Here is a 22,425-nt window from a genome sequence, read left to right on the forward strand (position 1 = left end):
GTCGAAACGTTTACAATTTATATCGATTCTGTAACGGAATGTTAATTTAATTATTTAACTATTAATAAAAAATTTTACACCTTATTTATTTGCTCGTTCAGTTGGCCTACTATATATGATTTGTTTAATTTTGTTAATTTATACGAGCCTTTCATTAATTAATCTTATATATATATATATATATATATATATATATGTATGTATATATTTATTTCACGTTGAAAGTTTAAAGAAGGAATCTTAATGAATGATGATGATGATGACAATGATGATGTTTGAGCGATTTTACGCACGATTTGCCACGGTTGCATTATTAAATTTCACAGTCAAGTTAATAAGGAAGAGCAGAAAATATTTGCTGACATTAAAGATACAGACAGTGTCAATCAAACTGAAATGTGACCAGAAATTGCACAATCAAAATTTCGTACGTTTATGTAATTGATAGTGTGCATCACTTAAAGATATCGAATCCGCATTACGTTTCGTGCTTGTTGCACTTGCACTTTCACCTTCTCTTTTTGCACGGACCAAATTACTCGAAATAACAGGGCGCCGATAAATGAAGTTGTTATGAGTCATATTACTGTATTATTTCTGCAAAAACTGCCACTCCGCCTTTAACATTTTTGGTTAAATTACATTTCGATTCGAAAGGAAAAGTTGCATATGTCAATAACCATTATAATATTTTCGTAATCAGGAATGACAGATCCATGTAAGCTTTATTTGTTTAATATTAATTCGTAGCTTAATTTGCTCGCTTTTGGTCGTATTAACTTAATCGTAACTAATCGGTACACATTATTGCAAATACTGTAATGATATGTTGCGTAACACGACAATTAAAAAATACGGTAAGATGATTTTTATCTTATTTATATATCTTTCATCAAACGAGGAAACGCACATTTCTACGCACTGCTAAGCACGGAATACACGCATGTAATACGCAATACGTATGCAGTTTAAGCATTACATCACATGGCACATTAGAATTTGTGTGTTAGCATAACGATAGTTTGCACAAGGAACAACGCGATCTACCATAAATCCGCAAAAGTAAATTGAAATGTGAATAGATGTAAATTTTTTATTCACACAAGAACAAACATCAAACATTATTCTATGCATCATCATCCATATATAATGTTAATACACATCCGTGTATTACCATTGGTAAATTAAAATAATAAAAATAAAAGAAGGTAAAATGTATTATGGAAATAAAAAAAAATTATTTGATAATTATGCTTATTTAAACTTACACAAGTATATAGAAAAAGAGAGCGCCAATATAAAAATTAAATCGGGAAATATTTATAAGTAGAGATGTCAATTTCATCTAGTTCATGTTTAGCCCTTATAGAAATTTTCCTATAAGCGCATGATATTATTTAATATTCTAGGCGTATTCTTAGAATATTAAATATTCTAAAAATACGCCTAGAATATTGCTTAAATATTAAATAATGTCATGCGCTTATAGGGTTATCACTAGTAACGCCAATTTATCACTTATTTCGAGTACTTAAATTACTGTATATCAGTATTTTAAGTACTCGAAATAAGTGATTAATTGGCGTTACTATTATAGTGATAAAAATTTCTACAAGGGATGTGGTTCTCAAGTGATAAAATCGCTGATGATGTACTATAAATAAAAAGAGAAATCGAGTTAAAAAATGAAAAAATCTGCTATTTATAATTTAATCCAACAGTAAAAATAAATGCAACTGACGAACTACGTTAAGCATCAATTGTTTGATGAAAAATTAAAATTTGTCAGCAAGTTTAATTATATCGGGCAAAAATTTTGTTCATCAGTATATACGTGGAGTGGCAAAAATCATTCGAAAATTGACAATGAATTTAAAAAAATAAATTTAAACTAACAATATATGATATATATAAATAATGAGCGAGGATACTATTGAGGTACCTGTTGATGATGTTTCACACGTTCGATTTAATCCTTCGTTCGTCGATGATCAGTGCGTTGTTTCGGCCGCGTTTGCTATTTTCCGACAATGGATCGCGCGTACTCCGTGCTCGCGAACTTACTGAGCTCCAGCGTAATCCGTGCTGAAAGTTGTACTGTTGTAGAACGATCTGTCGGTCTTTCTCTTTCTTTCGTTCTTTCTCTTTTTCTCCCGCTCTCTGTTTCTTTCCCCACCTGCAGGTAACTATAGCTGTTACACTGAGCTACATACCTGTTCTTTGCTTGCCGGTTATTCAGCTATTTTGTGTAACTACCCGTAAGCTTCACTGAATCAATGGTATTTTTTTCAAATCATTACTGGTATATTGAAAAAGAAGCAAAAAGTTCTTAGTTATTTTAAAAATTGCTGTTATTTAACATTAAATAACTTTAGCCATATATCAAATGAAAGGATCAACACATTTGATACTATCGCATATGATATAATTAAAAATATTGCATTTGATAAATATTGAATTTGCTTTTTGCATTTGTCATAATTGTAGATTTACAAATGCTACAAAAAATAAAAATTTGTCTTTGATTTATGTGGTAGATTTGCGCTATATAGAAATTTTTTACGCGAATGATTTGTTGCTGTTTGGCGGTAAATTATGTTACAATTGCGACAGCCTCGACTAATTAGCTTCCTGTTCAGAAGAATCTAGTCTGTGTCAATTTTCTTAAACTCTCACTCTCTCGTTCTTGTGAGTTATGAGTTCATAGACCTTCATCATTCTTGGATGTTTACGAAATAACATAAGAACACCATAAACGTTACACTATTATGTAACATAAACATCAGCTGATGTAATTAAAATATGTGGAATTTGTGAAATTAAGACAGGCAAAACACTAATATTTTACGGAAAAAAAAATTTTTACTTGTTTTTTATGAAATATTTATTCCATTTAAATACGTTGATATTTTTTAATGAATAATTTTAAATACTTTTATATTTTTGACACAATTTATATCACATAATGTTTTCACGTAAAGAGTTTTATTTAAATAAATATAAAGAAATTTAAAATACTGGAGGCTGAAAAAGTTAATTAGTGCCATAAATAAATAACATAAAAAAGAAATAAAAAAGGGAGCGGGAAGAGATACAAAATATATTTTAATATTACATATTATTAATATGCAAACTATGTTTAATTTTATCTTATTTTAGCAGTAGAAATATAAGATTTTAAATTTCCATTAAAAAATATATTTTTAGAATACGTTATATATAAATACGTTATTATATTTATAAGAAAAAATATTTAAAAAATTGTGCAAAGAAAAAGAAAAGTGGAATATTAAAAGTACTCATAAAAAATTAATAAAATACACATTTGAAATTGATGTAACATAGTTAGAATTGGAAACCAAAAACTTATTGCTTACACCGCAAATTTTATGGAATGTATACTTTATGTGCAAAAAGTTTGACGCAAGATTATAATTTGTGAAAAATATTAATGTGATTTCTAAGATTATGATTAAAGAAACGCTGTATTTATTTATGTTATTTATCTTTACTCTTTTATGAAAGCTAATAATCTACTAATACACTAGCAGATTAGAATATCAGGGAAAGAAAGTAATTAAGCAATAAAATTGTAAAAATAAAAGAAGGCTCTTTAATATCTTATGTAACATTTGCCGTGCTTAGTCTTCATCAAGATGATTAGTATGATAGCCATTAGTACGTCAGTTCATAAAACATACTCCATAAAAAGACCTACGTACAAAGTGATTTTATTGGTATAAGATTATTGTTATGCATTTAAAACACGTTACGCAGTTACACTTGCATTAGTCATTTTTCAACAATTAGCTTCAGATGAAGTTAAAACATCATTGAATATATCAATTATTATAATTTCTCTAATTTAGCATAATTTTCCTTATAACAATTAAAATGTATAGGAAATATCTGTAGAAATATTGAAAAAGTAAGCCTTTTTATTGTCTAGTTATTTTCTGCGCCATTTAATTATACAAATAAACATCTTACATATATACGTGCACGCACGTATATAATAAAAAATATACCTATTGTATAGAAAAAATAGTAGAATAGAAATCCTATATATTTATACATTGTGTATATAAACATAAATGATAATTCTCTTTCTGTTCTCTATATGCTTTTTCTAATTTAGAAGAAAAACTGTACAATTCAAAAAGTTTCAAAAAATTTTAAAAATATTGTCGTATCGATATAAATAATTCGTAAAAAATTATTTTTCTTTCTTAATTTAACTCTTATAATTTTCCTGTTATACATATACAACATTAAACTAATATAGAGAATTTTGTCCTCAATTTCACAGATTATGGTTTTTGTATAAAATATAAAGATAATGTAAAGATATATTGCATTAAAGGTTGACATATATTGGTTACGTATGTAATTGTAAATTACATTACAAAATAAAAATGCCATATATGTCGAGATGTTAATAGAAAGAAAGCGGATACTAAAAGGATTGATAAGTACACTTCTGTAAATGGAATCTTATTTCTTTTTAAGAGAACTCCACATAAGAGCATCCAGAGACCTACAATGCAAGCTAATGTTCGTCAAATGACTAACCTTTCACAATTTTACTATCTATAGCCACACACAGTATCTAGTTTTACAGTAATAGAGTTACGCTAACAAATTCTACGGTGCAAAGCAAGCTAAAAAAAGTAAGCGCTGAATTGCACTTTCACAAATTGCGTCGTGTTTAGTATTACAAATTCAAAAAATAAATGCATGTTAGCAATCTAGAATTATAGGTTTTTCATCAATTTTTGAATTTATAATGAAAATTTAAAATGTAAAGCATATCGATTCTAAAAGTGAATGCGGATGAAGCAAATAATAGATGTAATTAAAATATCTTTCAATCTATTTCTCTTCTTACGTAATCAAAAATAATTCAAAAATAAATTTAATAAAGCGTCAAACTTTCACGTCGACGAGTGAATTGAATTAATTGAATCATAAGACTGACACATTAAATGTCGTAAGTGACCAAGGATGATCTATGAGATGATCAAGGTAACGTTTGTCAAAATTTTAATAAAAATTCTTAGGTAATAAAATCTGACCTCAACTTTTGTAAGATACACAGGCATTTAAAACAAAGAAGTGTTTTAAAAAGAGAAAAGAGAGAGCACATCTTAAAATAATTATATTAAAAAAATATGCAATACAAATGTATTTAATTCTTTATAAAACTTACATATCCTTGCACATATTTGTACATGTTTTAATTTGTTGTCTGTAAAATATATTTTATAGTTACATTTGCATATACAATATGCAGTATACACTTATAATTTTTTATTACGTATAAATTCTTTAAAGGATATGTAAACATTATAGCTAAGAAATACCTGCGGAATAAACTTCTGCGTTATGGAAATGTTGATAAGTTTTATGTTGTATTATTATTTTTAATATATTTGCTTCACTATGGGCCAGTATGTCCCAATTTTCATTTCTTGAGAAATATCCGATAGATAGCATATCTTCTCTTTTCATTAAAAACAAAAAAAAACAAAATATGCTATCTATCCGATAAAATTTCCTAATAAGTTGGAACAATCAGCATGTCAATCTATTAAGAATGAAGCAATCGATGAAACGCAATTAATTTCATATTTGAAATTTTAAACTCAGTTAACCTGTAATCTATTTTGGCTTTAGATTGTTAATACAAGATTAATAAATATTAACATAACAGAGCACATTATACTTAAATTCTAATTGATTTTCGATGTATTTTACAGTACACATAGTTTCTTACGTCAAACAATACGATATTATATAACTATATTATTATAAATAATGAATAAACTATGAATCATAAACTTTAAATTAATAAAAAAATAAATTATATAAATTAAAAGATGTGAATTACGTTTTAATTACATTTTTTAAATCGTTTCTAATTCCGGTTTAATCGAAATCTTGACTTATTGCCAGTGTTAATTATAAAGTTAATTAAGATAAAATTGGTTACGACTTCTCAACAATACAAATTCTGTTTATTACGAATATAAATAAGAATATAAATAAATGTCATGCGCTCGGAAATCTTTTTCATATCTCTTGTATATAATTGTTGAATCTTATTATCAATGTAACCGCATTGCATTATGTATCATTTGATTCCGGGAAAAAAAATTTTATATTTAACAATATAAAATTATATAGAAATATATAAAATTATACACATATAATCGCAAAGTTATATATGAAATATGTTCATACATAATTAGATAAAAGTGCTTTTTATATAATTATATAAATTTATATATATATATATATATATATATATATATAATAAATAAATATTTTTTTATATATATAAATATATATGTTTCATATATAATTTGACATGATTATACAATATGAATCTTCATAATTTATATATAAATTTATATAATTATGTATAAAAATGGACGTATTTTACACATAATTTTACGATTGTATAATTATGGAATTATTTATATATAATTAATATATAAAATTATATATACACAAATTTTCCGGGATTTTTACAATAAATATTATTCAAATAATAAGCTGTTTTTTGTAAATTAATAAAATAAAAAACTCGATAAACAACGTTTAAAGTACAACATTAAATAGTTAAATAGTGCGTAATAAAATAAAACAGAAAAAATACGTCAAAAGAAACATTTGCTTATATATGTATATAACATCATAATTTTTTCTGTTACATTCTTCTTGAAGAGAAAAACATATCTGCAAAATTTTAAAGTTTTTTTACTCTATTTTACTACAAAATTTATTATATTTTACTATACAATTAGAATTTTCTTTTACACATAAGATAGAAAAAGTTCGACATTATTAACTCTGATAATCTATTATAATCTAATACAAGTTAAAGCAAAATTTTACATTTACAATATTAGTTTGAAATTAATTCTTAATTGAAATTAATTCTTAATTATTGAGATTAAAACTTGAACGATTAATTTAATGCAAAAAAATAAACACTATATTTCGTAATCGTGTTTATGTTTACAATATATGTTGAATATTATTATGCTAGGGATATTAGAATTTAATAATATTATTCTTGCACATATCAATTAACAAACTTATCTAATAATTGCTTTCCTTTTTTCACAAATTATTGAAAACTTATTATTATAACATGTAGCGTAATAAAATTGTGCAATTGAGTATTTCAAATCATTACTACATAAAACATGATAATGCATTTCTTGCATTTCGCTCTATATTTTTTTTTATCAGATAATGTAAAGATTACGTGTAACTTATAAATATTTTACATTAATAGCTTTTATTAAAAAATATACATTAATAGTTTTTATTTAAATATAATTAAATAACAAAATTTTACTTGTCTTCTATTAAACTATTTTTTAGGCTAAACACTGATAAAACAAAAGAGATTAAAGTTCCTTTATTTTTCTTTCTTAATTTACGCTATATGACGTACAAATGTTCACGTTCAGCTTTAATAGCCTGTTTATTTCTAAGTTTGTATTTAAAGTTTTTTTAATTTTTTTGTACTACATACTGCAATAATTAAGTAGATTTCTCTTATATCATATTCAAACAGAATACTTAACTTTTTTATAAGTCAGTGAGTAATAACATAAATGTTTAATGTTTCAGTGTTTAGTTAATACGTATTGTAAAAAAAAGGTTTCTCTGTATTGCGTAAATATATGCAATATATAATACTCTAATATTTAGTATGATGCGCATATTATCGTAAATTTCTATTGCGTAAATAAATGGTATAAAGAAATGCACAATTTAACAAAAAAATTATACGGCCAAATTACACTAAATTTTTTTATATAATATTTTTATATAATTTTAAATGAATTATTGGATAATAGTAACTTTTGTTTAAGTAATTTCAAATGCTCAAGCAAAATGTAATTTAAAGTAAACTATATCTTGAATCAATTCTTGAAATTATATCGAACTATGTCTCCTTTTATTAATCAGAATTATTTAACGGAATTACATATATAATTGAAATAAACTTAAAACAATCAGATAATGTAATTTTTATAATTTCACCAAATCTTACATTATAACAATTTTAGCAATTTTTCTTTTGCAAGTTACTTATATAACATGACATAATGTTTCTTATATAGTGTGAAAACCCTGTAATATTAAACAGTAATTATAAGTAGATTTTCTTTTGCAAGTGTAATAAATGGTTAACGATCAAGCATTCAACAAATTTTTTTAAATAATTAGAACAAATGCGATTTGTTTCCGATTCATGGAATAATCTTTTTGATAATAAAAACATAAATAAAATATATATATATGCTTAGAGCATTCATAATTATGTAACCAAGATATATAAGACTATACAGATTGATAAATCTTTTCTCTGTACAAATTAAAGTATTAAAATTAACAAAGGAGGAAAAGATTTATCAATCTGTATAGTCTTATATATCTTGATTACATATATATATATATATATATATATATATATACCCAATAAGCACAAGTACATCCTATGTACGTACAACGGATGTCCGATCCGGACATTGTGTACATCCATCGGATGTCCAGATTACCTGCAGCGGACGTACAAGGGACGTCCATTGTACGTCCGTTTGCAACTGGTCTGGACGTCCATAAGTCGTCCATTATTAATCATTTATGGATTTTAAATGGATAAATTATGTATCTAACGGACGAATTTTGGATTTCATATAAACTAATTATGGATCTAATGGACGAATTTTGGATCTTTTATGAATAAATTTTAAATCTTTAATAAACATATTTTGGTTCTTTATTATACATGTATATCATTGAAAATGACATTTAAAATTCATAAAGAAGAAATTTATAAGCAATAATAAATTTGACATGCAAAATTAATTCATTTTTATACTAATCATAAAATATTGCAGAATATTTCTTATTTTCGCATTTTATTTATCCGAATTTTTATTTGTTCAATTTTTTCAATTAATTCAATATCTACATTTTTTGTGTTGGGATAGTATCAGAAAGGTTAAACTGATCAGAATAATTATAACATATTTAACTGTAATAGCCACTTTTTGCATGCGCTTTATAATTCTCTTAACTAAATTTAATAGCGAGATGAACAGCGAATCTTGCGTCGCATAGCGGCAAATGAAGGAACTATTACAAGATAATATTGCATAGTATATTTTGCAATGTCTCCAATAAAATATTAAATTTATAATATTTGCACAATGTTGCTTCAATATTTATTATGATACAATGAAATAAAATATTTATGCAATATTTTAGCAATATTTCGTGCTGTAAGAGAATTTGATGGACATCCTGTGGACGTCCAAATATTAGTCACTGATGGATGTCCGAAATCGGATGTACAATGGACGTTCATTTCATGTCCATGGACGTACATACGTAAAATGGATATTAAATGTACGTCCATAGGACGTCTTGTGCTATCTGGGTATATATATATGCTTAGAGCATTCATAATTATGTAACCAAGATATATAAGACTATACAGATTGTGATAAATCTTTTTCCTGTACAAATTAAAGTATTAAAATTAACAAAGGAGGAAGCGTTCTAATTTCAGGTAAAAAACAATTTATATAGCCAATAAATAGATTTATAGTTTATTAAAAAAAACAACTGACTTCTCAAGTCACTCCAGCATTCCCTTAAAAATAAATTTAATGAACGTTTCGATCCCGCCTTCGTATCATCTTCAGCATATGCATCGACGCAGATGTGTATTCATATTACTATAGATGATAAATGTAGAGCGGGTAAACAATCAAGTCCTTCAGCAGCACTAATAATAAGCACTTAATTATCTTATTTGTTCACCCCGACCTATCAACATTGAGTTACGTCTTCGAACTAAAGACGCAACTCAATGTTGATAGGTCAAGGTGGACCAATAAGATAATTAAGTGCTTATTATTAGTACTGCTGAAAGACTTGATTGTTTATCCGGTCTACATTTATCATCTATTGTAATAAATACACATCTACGTCGATATGCTGAAGATGATCCGAAGGCGGGATCGAAAAGTTCATTAAATTTATTTTTAATCTAGAAGATTTGCGCATTGTTTACAGCTCTCGTGCTTTTATTTAACCCGTTTTGCCAATATATATTTCATTTATGTTTTTCTTATCAAAAACATTATTCCATGAATCGGAAACAAATTGCATTCGTTTAATATTTAAAAACATTTGTTGAATCCTCTTGATCTTCAACAATTTGTTATACTTGCAAAAGAAAATCTATTTATTATTAATGTTAAATATTACAGGTTTTTTACATATGTATAAGAAACATTTTGTCAAGTCATATAAGTAACGTCAAGTCAATAAGTAATTATATGTATATAATCTTACATTATAACAATTTTTTTTGCCTTTTGCAAGTTACTTATATGACTTGACATAATGTTTCTTATACATATGTAAAAAACCTATATACATATATATATATATATATATATATATATATATATATATATGTGTGTATGAATTTAATATCAAAGATTAATAATCTATTTAATGTTATCACAAAGATGATATATAAATAAATATTAAAAATATTAAAATTTATTTTTTTACATCAATAATTTAATTTAATAATATTATATACACACACACATATATATATATATATATATATATATATATATATATGTGTGTGTGTATATAATATTATTAAATTAAATTATTGATGTAAAAAAATAAATTTTAATATTTTTAATATTTATTTATATATCATCTTTGTGATAACATTAAATAGATTATTAATCTTTGATATTAAATTCACAACCATTTTTTACTTTATCAAAGTTCTTTTAACGTTGTTTAATTAAAGAAGTATTTAACATAAAAGTAAAAAAATTTCAAAAAGTTTTTAAAGAAAGCCTATATTAAATTATTATTGTATACAATTAAGTTTTTTATTTTTCAAACTTGTTTATTAGATTTATTTTTCTTTTAACGAAAATTTTAGTTTAATTAATCTTTCAATTTTGTGGAAGGACATGGATTATTTTAGCTGCAAGTCATTGTAAATTCATCTCAAATATAATAGATTTCAAATTTAGCGCGCAATAAATCGATTACGCACACGCAGTATTATTATTGACACTTGGAGCTGACATAATAGAGAAAGGAATATACACGAATTTTCAGATTAATGAATTGCTTTTGATCATAATTTGACATTTCACTTATCTTGAACAATATGTCAAAGTTACTGAAACATATCCAATTGTTTTTTGATATAAAACAAGTCATTTTATCCATATATACTTAAATATTTGTTTTAACCTATAATAACATACATACATATCTTGATGTACATTTAATTACGTATTATTAGTAAAATGTCATCTTCTCATACGACAGAATTGACCGAACAGTTGGTTAAAGATTATGGGAATTATGCCAAAGTGGATTGGGACAATCAGGCGAGTGTATCATCTGTTTCCTGCTGTTTAAATAAATTCTTGATTTGTTGATCAATTTAATTAAATGACACATGCTTACAGATGAGAAATTTCCGTGATATTATTGAGGATACATTGATACGACTGGAAGAGTATCAATCAATTGTTACAATGGTCAGCGAGAATCTACATAAATGCAAATAACTTAGTACTAATCCATATTTTAAACACATTGTTGTTCTGTAAGGTGGAGAATGGCAGTGCAGAGTGCATACAGCAGCATCTTCCAAAATTACAATACATGAAGGATGGTATGACCAGTCTTTGTAGAAGAATAGATGCATTGGAGCATGTTGTCGCAATGGCCAATATGAATTTAAGTTCACTAGAAGCCACTGTAGATAAGGCAGAAACAGAATTAGGTGTATCAGATAGATTATTTGGGATACTAAACCCTTTATCATTTTTTGTAAGTAACTTGGAGAAATCTTTTTTGTATAATGTATTATTAAAAATAATTATATTCTCTTTTTACATACATAAAAGTATATGAAATTCATATATTTTTCTTGTATTAAAGTTACGCAGTAATTTCTTATGTAAAAAACTTGAATTTGATCAGTTTTTTTTTATATTTCAGAAAAAAACTCAAGAACCTGTGGTATCAAATACGGTGTCAATATATAAATCACCAGTAATTTACAAGTCTGATGACTATTTTCAAAAAGAATAAAATACAACTTGCATATGAAAAAGGTTTGGAATATGGAATATCTGCTATTGGATTAAATTCAGAAAAATATAAACTTAAGTAAATCAGTAATATCTAAATAACTATGAAACAAAAGTTGTGAACATTGGACAAATTTGATGATTTTTTAATTTCTGTTATGTATTAGCTGTTCATATCATAGAAATAATAGCTATTTAACTCATAAGATTTTATATATATATTTGTTTTTTATTGTTAGTGCAATCATTATTTATATAATGACATTATTTCATTTTTTACATTCTTAGATTTTAGAGAAATGTTATAAAAAGATTATTTAATTCTCCTCTTCTCAAATTTTCTAAAAATGTATTTAAATTCTGTTATGCCTTGCATTATATAAAGTATAAAATACTAGTACAATTATAATATAATTAATAAAATACACCTTACAATTTCCAGAAATAAAAATATATTTGTTTTTATTAATAATGTTATTATATATATTATTCTTATACAGCTATCTTGTCTATTCAGAATATTTTAACATGCTGCAGAAGTGCAAGTTTTTAATTGAGCTTTCTTCTCTCCTAAGGAACAACTTCCACTTATACAATGCCTCCATCTCGTAATTTTTCCTATTCCACAAGTAACACTGCATGTAGACCAATTGCCCCATTGATCCCATATTTTCGGTTTTCTATCATTTTTGCCTGTCGACATAATTTTTCGCACTAGTTATAATTGCATTCGTGGATCATATCAAATTTTAATAACTAAATTAAAATTAATGAAATACCATCTTTTTCTACACAGATATAAATTGTAGATTAATAAAAGAATTTAAGAACATTTATTTTTGCAATCAGAGAAAATTAATATTGTAAATTTTTTAATTTATAAAAGGTTTTATATTGTTTTCGTCTTTATTTTGTGAAAAAGAAAATATTTAACTGCGAACATCCTATGGAAATTTCCACTATATTTCCAAATGTTGTGTTCATGCGTGATAACTTTCACTCGTTCGTTCTCCAGTGGGAGGGTTAGGTTAAAAATTAAAAGAAAACATTTCAACCAAACGCTTCCTATAGAAACTTCCATTCACCGCTTTAACTTTATGGTTATTATATGAGACTTCCTTTCACCGGGTGTCCTTCAATATGGGTCAAATCAAATTCTATCGGTTATGATTAAGTACCGAAATAACGTTCTTGGATAAAAAAATATTAGAGAAATAAATAAATAAAAATATGTTGAATTCCAGTTATAAAAAAAGTTTTGTTAATATCGACAAGAATTTCAATCCGTAGAAATTGCAAAAAGGAAAAAAAAAACATTCCAGCCAAGCAGACCACAGAAATTTCCAACAACCGGCCCAAATGTTTATGTGCATTTCGATAATCGGTATTGCGAGAAGGTAAATCTCGAACCGGTCTTGGAGAAAGCCTGATGCCGAGTGTATACGATAACTTGCGGTCACGACTTCACGCCCACTCTTATTTATTTATTTACTATATCTCGTGCAATGCGCATGTTGCACGCAGTATAATTGCATTGCACTATAATCTCAGCTAGATTGCAGTCTTCATTATCCTATCACACATTGGATGATCATGCCATTCTGTTTATTTGTCTGATATTACGTGTAATTACATGTAACTACGTGACAGGTATCAATGAAGAATAAATTAGTAACTATATAATAAAATCTTATATTTATTGCACAGTTTTAAAAGTCAAATTCAAATATATGGACTATTTAAATCTGCCTACTAGTTAATTATATTTTTCTCTATATTATAATCTCTTTAATTATATTTTTTAATTATAAATATAAAATTTTATGTACAATCAAAATGGTTTACCTGCTCGTTTTATCTGTCTCCGAATGTTGTCATCCTCTTTGTGATCATCATTAGTATAGCGATCCGAATTGTAATTTTTACGTCGGAGTCTATTCAATTTTATCTCGAGTTTGTTTGTGAGATCACTTTTTGAAAGAGTAGGAGTAATATTATTTGACGATATTTTGTCACTCTCCGGAGTAGCTTTCTTGAATGCTAAAATTAAAAATAAATTATTACATTATTAAAAAGTTAATGAAATATTTCAGCAATTACCCATAAAAAACAAGAATATGACAAAGTGAGCTGAAATTAATTGAATTCGATTCATATTAATATAACTTTTCGTATTATCAATTTTATTTTCTATAAAATTATGTGTAAAATAATCATAATTGTCACAGCTATCACAATTATTCAAGTTTGCATCATACCAATGTCATTTTATTTAATTCGTATATACTATACTATATAACGAATAAAAGACTATCAAATTATTCAATTTTTATATATAGTATTTAAACTTCTTATAAATATATCAATATATGTACGTCTATCAATTTTGCTTTGCAAATAAATATTTTAATTTCCATTTCTCGTGTTAATAAATGCAATTTTATAAAATCTAATTTTTTACAAATGGATAAAAAAATCTTTACGAATTAAAACACTAATATATACTTGCATTTTTCTCTGATCGAGGTTTTATTTCGAGTAACAGAAACGTTATTTATATCGCAATATAAAATAAAATAAAAATTTCTTATTCATACACAACACTTTTAAGATTATTAAAATGTATTTTTTGTATTACACAATATATATATACGCATAATATATGCATATTGGGAAAATTATTCTTCACCTTTGAAATTTACACAGATCAAGATTTTATTCCGAGCCAACCGAGAAATCCTTTGGTATCGCAATCCTTAAGACGACAACCTTTCAGTTGCGCTTTCTTGAGACCTTTGATGCAATTTTCGGACAAACAATGACGCCAACGAACTTGTCGTCCTTGTCCACAAGTCACGCTGCATGTGCTCTAATTACTCCAATTGTCCCATGCTTCCGAATCTGCAAGGGAAAAAATGAGAGAATATAGAATTTATTTAACATTGCCTTTTACTTCGAATTTTATGCAAAGAAAATAATTAAAAAGAATCGATTAGAATTTATCTTCCAAAATTAATACCTATGCAATTTTAAAATTGAATATATATGCATATATTTAATCAAAAATAAATGTCTTATTCTTACTCAATTTAATTTGACCACATTTTTGCAGAGTGTGTTATCAATTAAATTAAATTAAATTAAATTAAATTAAAGTCAATGTGTTCTATTTTACCTGTATTTTTATCAGTCGGTTCAATGTCTCTTGGAGCGATTCTGTGCTTCCTCTTCGTTAATCGTGTTCCTCTTGTTGTCGTGATAACATCTGGATGCATCCCGTTAGATTTACGATGCCTTATGAGATGTGCAGAAAAATTTCGCTCGTAACCGAGCAACTTTCGCTGATGCATTCTACTAGTGCCCGTGCGAAAGCACAGATGTGAATCTCTCCTTGCATTTTTGCAATAACATTGTTGCATTAACTTTATAATTTTTATCTAAGGCATGAGAGATATTAGCACGAAAAAAAAAAAAAAAAAAAATATATATATATATATATATATATATATATATATGTTTGTGATGTAAATAGAAATCTGTCTTAAAATTGAAATATACGCGTATAAATTTTGCACTTCCTATTTCGCGAACCTGTTCAGAGTTATTTGCTGTAAATCGGATGGGAAGATGACACAATTGCGAATAAATGTCTAAATAATAACTTCTTCTTTCATTGCTGAAATACAAACTATTGAATAAATCATATTGACAAGTATTCTACGTTGAGGTGAGAATATTTATTCCTCTTTTATGACATGACCAAGAAATTGATTTCTTGCGGTATGCAAAACTACGAGATGTTCGTACATTGCAATCCATCCATAAAAGAATGAAGAAATTTACAAGTTTATTACAATACCGTTTTGCATATCGTAATATATACGGATAATAGCTTTTCAATGACGTGTAACTTCGCGCAATTTTACCTTCGAGATTCATTATTCAAATCAGTAATTGATAAAATTACGTCCTTTTCCGGCACGTTAATCGCAAATATCTTAACGGTGTAGAATTTTGGAAATGTAAATACTTTATAAATCATACATCCAAAATAAATATTATACAGCAATATTAATGTAAGTAATACTTGCATATCATATTTTGGATTCTCGCATGATTATGGACACATACAATAATCGATAAAAAATGTTTGCCTAAATTCACAGTGTGGAATCTCGATAGTACTGATATGTCTAAATCTAAATATTTAAATTACTAAAATTTACATAATATAGCGTGTTAATCTTATGATAACAAATATGTGATAATGAAATATTACATCAATTATTTCGAAAAGTATATTATAAAAATTATAAACTACAAATAATTTCTTAATAAGTATCATAGCAATCAAAATAAAATTAAATAAATATAATATCTGTTTATATTAAAGGTAAAAAAAGGCGACCAGTTAAGGGCACACCATTAACAAAAATTATCCATTGCAAACCCATGTACAATAGAATTGTATGAAAAATTATCGATTATAAACCAATGTACAATCGTAACAAAAGTAATGAAATAAAAAAAAAATTGCGCCAAGTGAAAGTAGAAACTTGTACCAGTGGAAAATTAAAGTTGCAGACATATATAGAGTCGTATAATGAATCAATAAAAATTTAAATTTGCAAATGTAGAATTGTACCATAAAAAACTTATCTTAAAAAAAAAAAGATAAACAAGATGCCAAGTCCATGCGCCATGTGAAAAAGTGTTAAACAAAAAAGTATTTTTAAGTAAAAAATCTATCAATTGACAAAAATTTATGTTCTAAGATTAATATCTCTACAAAAAGTAATGTCCAATTATTGCGCGAATAAATAAACATTTTTATAAAAAATTAAAATTTAAAAACTTATGCAAATTTAAAATTAATATAAAATAAAAAGAAATAAAAAAATTTTAGTTAAAAAAACTGGGCGCGCTGCTAAATAATATTCTAATGATATTAAAATTAAATTGTTACTTTTAAACTCATTGCAGCGCGCCCAGTTTTTTTAACTAAAATTTTTTTATTTCTTTTTATTTTATATTAATTTTAAATTTGCATAAGTTTTTAAATTTTAATTTTTTATAAAAATGTTTATTTATTCGCGCAATAATTGGACATTACTTTTTGTAGAGATATTAATTTTAGAACATAAATTTTTGTCAATTGATAGATTTTTTTACTTAAAAATACTTTTTTGTTTAACACTTTTTCACATGGCGCATGGACTTGGCATCTTGTTTATCTTTTTTTTTAAAGATAAGTTTTTTTATGGTACAATTCTACATTTGCAAATTTAAATTTTTATTGATTCATTATACGACTCTATATATGTCTGCAACTTTAATTTTCCACTGGTACAAGTTTCTACTTTCACTAGGCGCAATTTTTTTTTTATTTCATTACTTTTGTTACGATTGTACATTGGTTTATAATCGATAATTTTTCATACAATTCTATTGTACATGGGTTTGCAATGGATAATTTTTGTTAATGGTGTGCCCTTAACTGGTCGCCTTTTTTTACCTTTTTTTAAAGGTAAGTTTTTAGAGATTATATCATTCATTTTTGTATATGATAAGCATCTTTAAATAAATAAGCAAATTCAATTTTTCTGGCATTTTCTTATTTTAGGTACATATATATCCAATAATTAATATACAAAATTAAATATTATTCATCACACAATTTGTATCAAAATAATATATTTTTAAAAATTTATTTTAAATTTATTTAATCATTTTTATTATTGTGATTGTAGTGGCAAGGATTTTATTGCTCAGTGTCATTGCAAGCATCTGGCCTGTATATACCATAATATATTGTGTAATACATTGGCTAAGTATGACAATATGGATTTTGATAGATTCCCATGGAATATTGGAATTTTGTCGGACTTGCAGTCATCCACCACATATGCAGCCTACAATTAAAGAACGCATTTATTCCATATTATTTGCTTCCGTTATTGGCATAGTGCACATTTTTATATATCTCAATGCTGTAGATAGCAAAACATTTTGAAAACATCTATCTTTCTATGTTATCTGCTTTTTTGAAAATATTGCAGCAAATTTATTATGGCAATATGCTTGTCCTCCTGCAGTTAAAGAGGCTTAGTACTTTAATATAATCTTTATTATTTGTATCATTTCCTTTTTCTTGGGAATTACAGCAATGCTTTTGTACTATATTGTCTTGCATCCCTCAAAAAGACAACATACTTCAAACGCACCAGTTCAAGCAATGTAACTTTGATATTTATTTACTTTAAAAAATGAGAGATAAATTATACAATATGCAATTAACCTTATCTTATGACTTTTATAAATCTTATGATAAAATCTAACTCTCTCTTAATCTTTATTATGAAAAGAATCTCGGTATTATATGAAATAATTTCATTGTATAGTTTAACTTTCAAAAATTTTGCAAAATAAAATAACTCACATTGTATTTCTACCATATATATAAAAAAAAGATAGGTAAATATAAATAAATAAATATATATTTATGATATACAATAAATAAATATATATTTATATTTATATATATATATATATATATAAAATGTTGGATTTTTATTATATATATATAATTTCAAAAAATCTTTTTTATATGCTATTGAATTTTAATACATACAATTTTGATTATATGTATTTTAATTGATTATATTTATAAGTATTTTTATATTATCTTAAAAAGACTGCATAGAATTATTTGTGCGACACTCTTATATGTATGTATAATTAATAGGGACCAACTACACATTTTTTTTTTCCACTGAATAAAAACAATCTCAATATTAAAATTAATTATAAAAAGATACTGTGATATTTTATTGATGAGAAATGTACATTTAAAATTGTATTAAATACAAAAATAAACATGCCATGAATTACTATATATACATATTTTCATAATTATCAAACTTAAAAATATAATAAAAATAAATTAATACAAATTGTCGCTCGTGTATTGAAAACAAAGTGATAAATATAAGGCCAACTTATCGAGCTGAATATTCGAGATGTTCAGTCAACTACCATTTATTACATGTATAAATTATAAACTACAGTCATTATATTATATTAAAACTAACGCAAATTAACGCAAATTACAATCATTCTATAAACGTTTCGACCGCACGCGGTCTTCTTCAGTATAATTATTGAAAAATAAATTCTTACAATTCATATGATATCGAAATTTAATTATAGTTATTCAGAATCGAGAGTTTTTGAGCAATTAACGCGTGTTTCAATCCGTCCTGTCCAACAATGTTCGCCTCGATATGATCTCTGATTTTGTTCAGATCTTGGATGATTTCATCGTTAATATGCGAGAAATTAACCCGTACCGTAGGCGCTGCGATTAATAAAAAATTACCGATCAACGTATGTCCAAATTATAATATATATCCCCTACAATTGGTAGTATGCTTACCTATCATCGTTCTTCTTGACAATTTTGCTACTTATTAACAGTTATTAAGGATGACACTTAACAAACAACAATACAGAAAGACAGCTCATTTTAAACTCTACTTGATCGGTGAGCGTGCGTGTTTATATATGATCTAATATCTATGTTTTACTCGTTAATGTCCTATTTGTCCTATTATTATTTATTGTTCGCCAATATATCCAAAATATCAAAATACGACTCGCTAAGTAACTCAGTATCTTTGTTTAAATTTAGTCCATTTTTTTGTTCCTTGATATGTAGCATCTCAGAAATGAGTCTTTTATAATAATTATTTTCGTTGTCCATGATCTTAACATTGTCCCAATTAAAAGTATGATGTTCATTTATTATGTGTTCAGAAATTACTGAATGTTTCGTTGAGTCCAACCTAATATTATTTTTATGTTCTTTTATTCGCGTCTGCAATTGCCTCTTTGTTTGGCCTACATAAGATGCATTACAATTATTGCAACTGATCTTATAAACCACATTCGAATTGCATGGATGTTTAGTTTTATCTTTCTGTGCTTTAATAATATTATCCAGTTTGTTGAGACATCTATACCCTACCATACAATTTTTATTTTTCACCGAGGAAACAATCATTTCTGAGACCCTATCTATATACGGAATGACAAAGAATTTTTTATTAACCGAGTCATTTCTTATACTTTTTGTTCTTTCTATGTTGGCCTGTCTCTCTAAAATGCTCCCCTTAGATATGATGTGTTCTATCCGATGATTAATTTTGTTAAAAATCAGATCAAGAGGGTAACCATTGCTTCTGAGTATATTAATAATTAACTCCAAATTTTTATTAAAAAATAGTGGATGTGATAGCAATAGACATCTGTCTACAAGGTTATATATTATTCCAATTTTGTGGCATAATGGGTGGTTTGAATAAAATGATAACGTCCTTCCTGAGAAGGTTTCTTTTTGATACCAGTCTATATATATTTTGTTATTAATAATTTTAAGTGATAAATCTAAGAAATTCAAGCTATGATTAACCTCTTGTTCGACCGTGAATTTAAGTCTTTCATGATAGTTGTTAAAATTATTCACAATCTGAGTCATATTAGTCATAGAGGTGGCCACTATTATGTCATCCACATAACGAAAATAAAACAAACATTCCAAATTCAACGCTTTGAGAACTGTATCCTCAAGATCTTGCATAACCAGGTCTGCAATAATTGGTGATAACGGTGACCCCATAGGGGTCCCAAACGTCTGTTTATAAATTATGTCATCAAATGTAAAATATGTAGAAGTCAGTATGAATTTTATACCCCCCAAAAATTCGTTTTTCGGTATTTTAGTATTTATTCCAATGTGATCCCATCTATCGTTAATACCGTCAATCGCAAGATCCAGAGGAACGTTCGTAAACAAAGACACCACATCCAAGGAAAACATCCTATCATTCTCATCAATCTTTTTACCAGACAATATGCTGTACAAATCAAAACTATTATTAATATGACTTTTCGCTTTGGGTAGGCTAGTTCGTAAGGTGTTTTGTAAAAACGAAGCCAGCGAGTATAGAGCCGTATCAACCGATGAAACTATGATTCTAACCGGATAGTTTTCCTTATGGATTTTAGGTAATCCATACGCTTTTGGAAGGAGAGAATCACTACAACGTAATTTATAATATTCGTTTTTTGAAATATAATCTTCCTTAAGCCATCTCTTCAACAAACCATTCAAATCGTTCTCTATTTTTTTGCACGGATTTTTTTTAACAATAGTGTAAGTGTTGACATCTTTTAAAACGTTTTCCATTTTGTTAATATAATAAGATCTATCCATCGCGACCGTAGCATTACCTTTGTCCGCGCGTGTGAATAGAACATTCGGATTGTCTTTACAAAATTTTATTAAATCTCTGTGTGCACCAAGTAATTTTTGTTGACTTACGTCATTTTTATCCTTCGTGTTAAGAAGTTGTGCAAATTTTGGAACCGCGATATTTCTGATCGTTGTGAGATTATTAATATTATTTCGTTTGCTATTACTCTCTATGTCCTTGATAAATTCATGTATCGCTGTTTTTTTACTAATATTCGGAAGACAGAATTTATCACCCATTTGCAACAGATTAGATACGTTAGGCGGAATGTCTGTGTTGGATAGATTAACAAACCATTTTTTATTAGTATTTTCCAAAGGGTTAATTGTATCATTGAGAAATTTATTGGCTTCAATGTGTATATTGATCTCCTTGGCATCATTAGTGATTGCCCTGAGAGAATTTTGTGATATTTTCGTCGGTTGTGAAGTTTCAAAATGTAAAGAACAATGTATATCTATAGGTTTGATGCTGTTGATATACTTGTAGTATTGTTTTCTCTTAAGCCAATTGAATTTCTTTTCGTGTGCAGTAACCAATCTGTTGTGGCAATTTTTAAAAGCAATGTTATGATGTTCGAAAATTCTATTCCACGCGAGTACAGGCAAACGATTAAATAACCCGCTAGTGAGATGAAAAATCCTATTTTGTAATGACTCTACCTGTCTATGCAAATCAAAAATTTCAATGCTTATCGCATTTGTTTTGAACTTGTACAACATACTATCTAGTCTTCTGATTGATCTGTGATGAAAAACGTTAAATTTAATGCGGCAAAAACCTTCCAATGTGTAGGAAAAACATCGCTATTTTTACAATTTCTTAAAAATCCCAATTTTGCTCTCGCTCTTATTAACAAGTAGTTCGCATTAATCCATTGTTTAAAATAATCTGCGGTTATTCTTCCAAAAACTCTATGAATAAAATTAAAA

The 22,425-nt window shown here is 26.4% G+C and overlaps 3 protein-coding genes across 3 annotated transcripts; 1 reads left to right on the forward strand and 2 right to left on the reverse strand.

Annotated features, from left to right (window-relative positions):
• Positions 1–11,121: 11,121 nt before the first annotated feature.
• Positions 11,122–12,582, forward strand: LOC114930902 (biogenesis of lysosome-related organelles complex 1 subunit 4-like). Its single transcript, XM_029302762.2, has 4 exons — positions 11,122–11,468; positions 11,550–11,621; positions 11,695–11,916; positions 12,088–12,582. Exons 1-4 carry the CDS (start codon positions 11,385–11,387, stop codon positions 12,178–12,180), a joined length of 471 nt encoding a protein of 156 aa, XP_029158595.2. The 5' UTR covers positions 11,122–11,384; the 3' UTR covers positions 12,181–12,582.
• A 42-nt stretch (positions 12,583–12,624) lies between these two features.
• On the reverse strand, positions 12,625–15,043 carry LOC114930907 (uncharacterized). The gene is made up of 4 exons (XM_029302766.2): positions 15,013–15,043; positions 14,869–14,934; positions 14,025–14,219; positions 12,625–12,872 (listed from the first exon to the last, which is right to left on the reverse strand). The coding sequence occupies exons 1-4, from the start codon at positions 15,041–15,043 to the stop codon at positions 12,703–12,705; spliced, it is 462 nt and encodes a 153-aa protein (XP_029158599.1). The 3' UTR covers positions 12,625–12,702.
• On the reverse strand, positions 14,875–15,643 carry LOC114930904 (uncharacterized). Its single transcript, XM_029302764.2, has 2 exons — positions 15,355–15,643; positions 14,875–15,080 (listed from the first exon to the last, which is right to left on the reverse strand). The coding sequence occupies exons 1-2, from the start codon at positions 15,596–15,598 to the stop codon at positions 15,049–15,051; spliced, it is 276 nt and encodes a 91-aa protein (XP_029158597.1). The 5' UTR covers positions 15,599–15,643; the 3' UTR covers positions 14,875–15,048.
• Between the last annotated feature and the right edge of the window lie 6,782 nt (positions 15,644–22,425).

This window comes from Nylanderia fulva, unplaced genomic scaffold (assembly GCF_048542155.1).
Source record: "Nylanderia fulva isolate GAGA-0341 unplaced genomic scaffold, ASM4854215v1 Scaffold1093, whole genome shotgun sequence".
Lineage (NCBI taxonomy): Eukaryota > Metazoa > Arthropoda > Insecta > Hymenoptera > Formicidae > Nylanderia > Nylanderia fulva.